Raw genomic sequence first — 9,370 nt, forward strand, 5'->3', positions numbered from 1 at the left:
TAGCTTTATTTTAACAGGAGTACCACAAGACTTTTAAAATGGTTGTTACAGTATGTGAAAATCAAAGAAGAGTTTGTTTCTCACCCCTCTCTTCAGTAGAGTTTTAACATTTAACCAAAACTTCATCCTGTATATGCCTGACTTACAAGTATCCTTTTATGCATGTTTACTCAGCAGTAAGCCCCACTGAATTTAATAAGACTTGCTCCTAGGTAAGTGTGTGCAGAATTGAAATCTAAACAATACTAATCAAAGAAAGTGGATAAAGTATACCTGGTGCTTTCTTAAATAAGATCAACCCTTTCTTCTGTTTCAGAAATAAACATTAAAAAAATTATATACTTTATTACAAATGGAAAAAACTCAAAAGTTGCTAAAAAATCTCTTATTTACAAACAATACTGGGTGGAACCCAAATGAACATAAAAAATAACTTACAAAGTCATGAAGTAGTTTTACTTGACATTAATCAGTTTCATAAAATAAAAATATATATGTACATACACAACTCAGACAGGCAGTATAGCTCAGTTTCTGTTGTTAGCCTCCCAAAAACTCCCTCCCCATTTTTGTTTTTTAAAAAAAGGAGTACTAAGAGAAAGCCATCTACAGTATCTACTGCAGTTTAACCTTTAATACTGAATGATCATTTAATGTTAGGTCCATGCAAGTCTTGGTCAATGTTAAAAAAAAAAAAAAGAGAGAGAGAAAAAGAAAAACACAAGGCATCCATGCCTTATCTGAGCTGGAGCAGCTCAGCTATTTTGCTGAGCTGTTCTGTCAACTGATATGCCACCACCTCATCCAGAAGGCACACCAGTCTCTCCACACATGCATTTGACTCGGGGGAGGCAGTCTTCAGGATCAATGCCTTTCAGCCTCTTCTTTCCACCCACAAGTGAGTGTTCTGCCTCCCAAACTCTTTCCTCTCCTTAATTTCTCCCCATCATAAAGTTATGTTTCAGTCTTTTCAAAAAGTTTGCAACTGCTGTGTGAGCATTAGCTGGCATCCACTATTGACGTGATTCATGACCTTCTGCTTCAGCTGTGCAACCTGCTCTCGCAGCATGTTGGCAGTAGACGCTAGTTCTGAGTTCTGGGCTTTCAAAGTTTTTACCTTTTCTTCCAACCTGGCAATTCGCTCCAACTTCCTTTTCCGGCACTTGGAGGCTGCAATTCGGTTTCTCATGCGCTTCCTCTCTGCCTTGATCCTTTCCTGGGATTCCATGTCAATAGGGGACAGGGGAGGAGTCTCTCCAGGCATTTCTGGGACAGTCTGAGGCTCTTCCTTCAGAGCTTGGAGGCGTGGATGCTGCACTGGCATCTGGGGGTTCAGATGATGTTGCGAAGGAAAGCCCAGGTTATTTGCATTGTAGGAAGGCACTGTATTGAGTGCACCAGGATTGAAATTACTGAGGTTAGCATAGACGGGTGGCTCACTGTGCAAGCTGGCACTGAAGCCACTGTTTCCAGCCATGGAAGAGACAGGGGCCATGCCTGAGTTCGTAGGTTGAGCAGCAGAGGTAACACTTGGCATGGTGTTTTGATTGTGTAGCTCTGCTAGTGCCCTGACAAAGCCTTCAGCAAAGCCTTCTTGCTCATCGGTAACATTTTTGGGACAGAGGAACTGGGTTGGGGTTGGAGTGGTGGTGATCAGTCCATTGCCTGACTGAATGATCAGCCTTTCTAGTTCAGGAGAAGCCAGCTTGAGGAGGCCTACATCTGGAGAGGTCAGGATATCAGCATTCTTGTTCCTCAAGTGGGGCTTGAGGTTACTGGAAGGGTCAGCCAGATTGAGCGTCATGTTCTGCTTCAGAACCTTGGGGTTATTATATCCATAAGTACCACTTTCTGGCTGCACAAAGGTAGCATTTATGGCATCATCATAGAATGTAGGTTCCATCTTTGCAGTCATAGAATACAGTCCACAAGTTTGTTCACCTATAGCCCAAAAAACAGACCTAGGAAAGGAAGCTGGCTTGTTATGTCTTAAAGAAGTTCACAGCTGTAACAGTTATTAAATAGGAACAATTCTTATAACACTAATACTCTTTCAACAATGAAAACACAGTTCAAAAGTGATCAATTAAAGTCTTACTTTTTTGCAACAAGGCATTGGCTTGGGTCCCCAGTTTTCTCCCCCAGCTTGGCTAGAAAAAAATCAGGTTCAACACGGTTTCACCTCAAAGACCCAGCATGCACACCAGTTCCCAACTGTGAGTCTTGGGAGGGGATGGGGGAAGACCCAAATAAAACTTGTTTTTCAAATGCAGAATCCCTTCTCAGCCCAAGGAATCCACGAGGTTATGCTGTTGACACCTTCAGGGGCCTCTTTATCGCTCCGAGCAAGGATGGAGTCCAGAAACTTTCTGAGTCCTTTTTCTGTTCTCCCTCCTTCGCGCTCCCCGTGGGAGTGTCCTGGGTCGGTCTGGAGCGTTTCCGAGTTTCAAACCCACTTGTCTGAGTCCTCTCCTTTCCGCAGCGGCTGTCAAAAGCGGGTCACCTCAGTCCCAGCCAGAAAAGCAAAGAAAAAAAAGTTGCCACAAGTAGATCACCCCGCTTCTTGCTTCAGTGTGGCTGGGGGGTGGGGTGGAGGAGGAGGAGATTCCCACGCTCGGCAACTTCAGGATACAGAAGAGAAGAGCTGAAGCGGTCCAGGAGGCAGGCGCTCGGCGCTCCAAGGGAGGGGACGCCCGGGCAAGTTCAGCCTTCGCGCTCCGGCAGCGGGACCGCAGCAGCAACCCCGACCCGACTTTGTAACAAGGGAGAGCCGGCTCTGCCTCTGAGCGTCAGTTCTCAGCAACAGCCCCCCGGGCCCTGCTTGCGTCTGGAGCTGAAACTGGCCCTGCTGTTGCCACTGGGGTTCTTCTCTTGCCGGACGGGAGCGCTGCCGCCGTCGCTTCTCCTGCCGCCACTCAATCCCACTCTGAGCTCTTTCCCAGCGTGGAGCCCAACACTTATCAGCGAGCAGTAACCCACTAAAAATAGCCCATGATGTCACCCCGGGGCCTTCCCATTGGCTGCCGCCGCCTCTCAGGGGGAGGAGGGCGGTTGGGCCAGCCTGTTGCAACGGCGCCCATCTCCATGGCCACCCCACCCCAAGAAGTTTCTCAGCCTCTTTTCGCAAGGCATTGTGGGATGAGGTAATGCCTGGGCTCCGTGCAGGGCATTGTGGGCTGACGTATTGTTTTTGAATATCTGGTTACCCGCTTAAGCGCTCTGGCGGGGTTGGAGGAACCGGGCAAAGAGGAGGGGAAGGTGTCCTGCATCGGGAGATACCAAGACTGAATAGGAAAGGGGGGGGTCGCGGTACTCCGAAGGGCCAACTTTAAGACAAGGCGCGTTGAGGGAGAGGCGACCTTTCCCTCCCGCGAAGAAAGGGGGTGATGTTTTGTTCTTGCTTTTCCCGGAAGAATGTCGCCTGATTCCAGGGGACGCGGCCAATCAGGAGTCGAAGACTCGAAGTAGCGTTCTAACCTCCCCCCCTCCATCTCACCTCTTTCATGCGCGGGAATAGAGTCCTCAGTGTGGACTCTTGGGTGGCTGCTGCCTCCTGGCACCTGGCTCTAGAGGAGGCGGGGGAGGGGTGTGATGGGCTGACGCTCACGTGGCCCTCCTTCCTCCGCCTCTCGCGCCTCCGCCCTCGAGAATCCTGTTGCTCAGCAAAGAGTTTCCCGGGAGGGGGAAACGCGGGGGCGGGAGGAAACGCGGGGGCGGGAGGGAGAGGCTGCCGCAGCCTGCTGGTGTTCCTGTTACTGGGAAGCAAGTCCTGCTGACATCAAAGGAGGACTCTTCCGAGTCCAGCGCTGCAGGATCGAGCGGCGGTGCCCGGGCTTTGCGAGTCGGAGGGACTCCCCTTGGAATCCGCGGCTTGGGGAGCTTGGGACCCTAGCGAGGGCTGAGCGGAAAGCCTTTCATCTCCGCGCGCGCCCTCCCGCCCACGCCGCCTCCTTCGCGGTTTTTCTGTGGCAAACTTGCTGCAGCCCCCGGCTGAGGGACGCCGAACTTGAAAACAAGAGGCACTTCTTTGGGCTCGTGGGTCTTGTCTTGCTGCTTTCTGATCTGTCCGCGGGGAGAGGGGCGGGCGGTGGTCTGCATTTCTTTAAAAACGCTTCCTCAGGCGCGGCGCGGAGGCCGCTTTGGTGTCCGCTGCAACCACAGCGCACCTTTCCAAGAGAGAACTATTAAAAAAAAACCCATAAAAACTCCTGCTCTTCCGCTCCAGCCTTCAAAAAGAGTCACGCTGCGGCCAGTTCCCGCCAAGGAACTCCTAAAGTTTACCCTGCCTGCTCTTCCTGGTCGATGGGGGTTTTCCATCTCGTTTTTGGTCATCTGGGATGGGGAGTCAAACTCTCAAATGGACTCTTAGGATCCGAGGCGGGGGTGGGAGAAGGGGCAGGTTTCCTGAATTATCGGCGGTATCTCTAGGGGCAAACGGCGACTTCTACCAAACGGACTCTGAGCGCCAAGAGTCACACTCTTGACAGCCGTCCAGCTATTTTAACTCTTTCGCTTCCAGTTTAAGGGGCTGATTTAATCCGAGACTCGCTGGGGCCGAAAGCTCTCAACAGGCGACCCTAAAGCACACTTCTTGAAAAACAACTTCCAACTGCTTTAGGAGGTCACACTTTTGTTTAAGTAACTCAAAGGTTAGCGCGGGAAAAACGCTAAGAAGAAGAAGAAAGGTTACAAAAAAGTGAGAGCTGCTGTGACCTCTCCAGGAGTGGAGGTTGGGGAAAGAACAGCGCGGAAGTCCTAAAATCTTTGCTCCCAGAATTCCAGAATGGAATGTGGGAGGGCTGTAGGCATTCAAGTAAGGCTCTACCTGGTGCTGAGATGGTTTCAAGTTGCGCTTACAGCTGCAGGGATAAACCAACAAGCAATAGTTGCTTCCCCACTTTTGAAAATAGGGAATTCTGATGTTAAAACCCACCTCTGAACATACGGTTGAGGATTAAGTGGAAAATAGATAACTGAATATACTACAAAAACAGTATAGTTAGTGTACCAAATTGGGTGGCTTTGATTGAGTTGATTTAATAAAGGGATATTTTTAGTGATACATTTTGGATTTTTTTTTAAGGGCTAACAGTTAATTTTGCTTCCACCCCCAAACAGAGGGTAACCGTTTTGAACATCATGAGACTTACTGAAGTATACTTAGAATTGCTCTGCTTCTCTGGGGTCAGCAGTCTTTTCAGGTATCAGGTGCCATTAAAAACACATACACATTTAAAAAGGGTGAAATGTGAGATTAGGGTGAAATATCATGAGGTTACCAATTAAGGCATGCTTGCAGCATTGTTGCTTTAACTTTCACTAGCCTCCAGTGCCAGATCAGGAAAGTTCAGCAGTGGTTCAGAAATGAACAATGGGATATCACTGTGTCTCTTCTCCTGGAGAACACACTCATTCAGGACAATGATGTGTGATAAACTGCATGCTACCAGGTAACCACTGCCAAAACTAGCCAAATCTAAGAAAAACAGAAGCAGGCCTGTCTTGTCTGTGGTAGCACATAACTATTAGAACCATCAAATTGCCTGTTTTCTTTTGATACGCCTGCTGTTGCGAAGGAGAGTGCACCAGAGCCCTTAATTGCTATTTCTGCTGTTATTGGTGGAGATGTTTGGGTTCAACAATCTGTTCCTCTCCTTGCTTAGACGTACAATCCCTAAGCTACCACTCCATCTTAGGAAATCACCATTGCTTTCAATAGTCCCTTCACCCTTGAACTCAATGGGCTAGCCAACACATACATGATATCCTCAACTCATCCTGAAGATTACCCAGGGACTTACCAGAAAAGGGACCAAGTTGTTCCCAGATTGGCTTCAAGAGTTTTGTGGCTAAGATCATGAATACAGATGCATTATACTTTGAACTGTTGATGAATCTCTGTTCTCAGTGGTCACCTGTTCCTCAGGCAGCCATTAAGCAATAGGTAAGTGGATTCCCCATGTCATTGTCAGGGATCAAGACAGGCTGAGCTTGATGTGCCTCTGCTCAGATGCTTGTATTTCCTTCATACTAAGGTGAAGTATCCTGCATTCTTATGACAAGACTGCAGGTGGCCATGTCAGTTCCTGGCAAGATATCTGATGCTGGACTTTTCAATATCAAGAGCATCCCATACAATGAAATGTCAATTTGTCAGAGCTAGAGTAGATTATCACTAACTGCACCTGATTGGCTGCCTTTTGCAGGTTAGCTCAACTCTCAGTAACTGTGAGCCCATGACTGAGATTTTGTAGCCAGCTGTCAATGAAAATCACAACCCTCTGTATTACATCTGCTGTATAGGCAATGTCCGTGAACTCTGCATGAAGCAAACAACCTACTCCTGGGTCCTAAAGCCTAGAAGAAGCTGGCAATAACAGAAAACGTCCTCTTTTCTCCTTCACCAGTGTGTGGAAGGGGTTAATAGGCTATGTGCCCAAATGTGTTAAGAGACCTGAATGTTACTATCAGGTCCTGTTACTGGCAGCAATCCCAGCATTTCTTCCCTGTATACCTATTACAGGGTGGGCACCACCTAGCTTCTGAATGTGGTACATGTAGGGATTCTATAGTTCAGGGCAAGCAGTGGGAGAATGCTGAAATCTAATATCTTCACAATGCTGAATAGCTTGTCCAGAGCTGCCCTCTGCGTAATAACAGGTGTGACCTCTAATGGCTTTTGGCCACCCTACCTTCTGAATTCTGACTACTGCTTGACTCAGCCATGGGGCACTATGTTCTGCATTGAAGCAAATGTCTTGCTGTTGTTGACAGCACAGATTTTCTACCACTACTAGCAGTCGCAAAAATGCTTGGATGTTACTTATATTAAGCATCCCCAATGTCACAAGACTTTTGGAGTCCTTGTTCTTGCTAATCTGTATTTTGAAGTGGATGTAGGCAGTGGGCCACCGAAAGCAAGCTTGAAATATTCCTATATGACAATGTCTCAGACCCACAACATCCCACTTCAGTGGTGGCCCAGTGCCTGTTGATGCTTCACCCAGAACTTCACCATCACAGAGCCAGTGTGTTCCAAACTCAAAATATTTGAAATGAAGGCTTTGAGGCTGGAGTATTTTGCACATCCCTATTTACAAATAGCCCAGCTGGATAGCACCATGTTTCCAGCAAGAGGTATCTACAGGTATAGGGAAAAAAAAAAATTAATATGACAGCCATTACAGTATGATTGATGCACATAAAAACAGCTGGAACTTTGCACCATTGTGGCTACTCTGTTGACCTTTTTTTACCACACCTTGCAGACACCTCTGTTGTCAACCTTGGCTGATCTCAAAAAATCCTAAGCAGATTTAGACCTGGTTAATACTTAGATGAGAGACAGGAACTCACCTTCATAGGATGTGCCTGCCCCCATGGCTCCTAGTAAAAATTCCATGGTGTGACTCAGCACTGAACTTCAAGTGGGGAATTTCCGGAATAGCTTGAAGTAAGTTTTGCATTTTCTGGATCTAAAAATACATCATTCCCCAGCCCCACTCTAAAAGAGCCCAAAACGCAACCTATACAATTCTGGAGTCGTTAGGGTTAATTTCTTCCCCATTGAAACCAGTGGGAGAAAGTAGCAGGGAGAAGAATCTCTGGAGACTTATCCAAGAAAAACTGGTGCCATCCTGTGCTCTGGCCAGGATGAGCCAACAATGCTGGGAAAATGATGGATTATTTGCCATATCACTAGAAATCCATCTTTATTTCCAAACATACTGAAGTGGCTTCAAAAACTTGATTTGTTTTTATATAAGAATTTCATTCATGCATGATAAAGGACCTTTCCCCGCTTGTATCTAACCATGGCATGAAGAAGCTCTGGCAACCTCTTTTTTTTTTTGCCATGTCTTAATGACACAGTCTTCAGCCCACACTAAGGCAGCTTAAACCTATTGTTGGCTGTTCTGGTGTTAAAGCAGTATTTCCCTTCTAAGCAGGCAACATGCCACAGCAATTTTTTCCAGAGTTCAGTATGATATCCATACTGACCATTGCTTGGTGTCACAGTCAGGGGACTACTTTAAGATGGTGCAGGTATGCCCCCTCCACTCCCGACCTTGGGCACTATCTTCTAGGGCCATTCTGCCTTGGGTAGTGGGAGAGTCCAGTACTTTGAAACTGCTATCTCCCCCTATACCTGGCAGATCTCTGAACTGCTCCCCACATAGAGCCCTGGATTAGCCAGAACAATAGTTCACCGATACTGACAGCAGAAAAACTTAGCAAAGAGAGAGAGGGATCCATTTCTCTGCTGCTTGATGATGCAGCTCTCTCTGAATCTGCTTTGGTGGTGTTTGGGCTGCTTTGGAACACAGATTTGGTGTTCTTCTGGAATAGTGCTAAAGCAATATCCAAAAGAAGCCCTACAATCAGCTCTGGTTTGGTAAAAGTGTTTTGCAGGATTGAGTTCATGCCTGGGGTGGAGCTCTGATAGTTGGAGTGTCACCAGACTAGGGTGACCCAGGTTCAAATCTGCATTTGACACAAAACTCACTAAGTAACCTTTGGTCAATCACTGTCACCTTTCTCAAAGAGTCATTATAAAACTAAAATAGCAAAAGGTCTATGTAAAGTATCTTGAGCCGCTTGGAGGAAAAAATGTGTTATCAGTGCAGTAAACACTAATCCAGCTGTTGAATAAGTAGCACTAGAGACCCAAAGTGCACAGTATTGGGAGGTGGTATAGAAGATGGATGTGTTAGCGATTTGGGTTTGATGTTTCTTGGCTACTTGTATTTCAACTTTTGTAATGTTTGTAATTGTTTTTATTTTATTTTAATTCTGTTCACTACCCAGTCACTTGTTGAGATGGGTGGCCATATAAATTGGATGGATGGATGGATGGATGAACATTTGACTCTACAAGCTTTAAAAAAAAATGGTAGGGTAGCTTAACTCTGGTACTGCTCTCAGGAACAAATACAATATTCTTACAAGTGCTTTCCCCAGTTGATAAACATACAGTATAGCATCAGGCTTTCAAGGGTGAGATGTTCTTTTTCAGTATGGTGGATTGGTGGATGGGAAACAGATTTGGACAAAGTAGGGGTACTGGCTGGAATGCTGCTGCTTAGTCTTTTCATGTTATTTCTAAAAGGGTGGGAAAGCTTATTAGTTAATTCCTCTATTAGTTTAGCAATAGGAAATTGTTGAGCACGTATTCTTTTAACATCTATGTGTTTTATTCTATGTATGATGACAATAGTCTTAAGAAACATTTATGTTATGAATTGCAATCTTTAACTTGCCCCCTGCCACCAGCTTCCCAATGATTATTACAGAGGGTCAAGCACAAAGTATCAGAATGCTGAACTACTTAATCTGCACACAGTTGAGATGCTCACTAGTTTTTCAGTCA

The 9,370-nt window shown here is 46.2% G+C and overlaps 1 protein-coding gene across 1 annotated transcript; it reads right to left on the bottom strand.

The window, feature by feature from the left end:
- Positions 1–329: 329 nt before the first annotated feature.
- On the bottom strand, positions 330–3,500 carry JUN (Jun proto-oncogene, AP-1 transcription factor subunit). Its single transcript, XM_063298027.1, has one exon. The coding sequence runs from the start codon at positions 1,913–1,915 to the stop codon at positions 971–973; it is 945 nt and encodes a 314-aa protein (XP_063154097.1). The 5' UTR covers positions 1,916–3,500; the 3' UTR covers positions 330–970.
- Positions 3,501–9,370: the final 5,870 nt, after the last annotated feature.

This window comes from Candoia aspera, chromosome 3 (assembly GCF_035149785.1).
Source record: "Candoia aspera isolate rCanAsp1 chromosome 3, rCanAsp1.hap2, whole genome shotgun sequence".
In the NCBI taxonomy this organism is placed as follows: Eukaryota; Metazoa; Chordata; class Lepidosauria; order Squamata; family Boidae; genus Candoia; species Candoia aspera.

Excerpts from the sequence above, each read along its gene's own strand:
- JUN (XM_063298027.1), bottom strand. The coding sequence starts at position 1,915 with ATGACTGCAAAGATGGAACCTACATTCTATGATGATGCCATAAATGCT.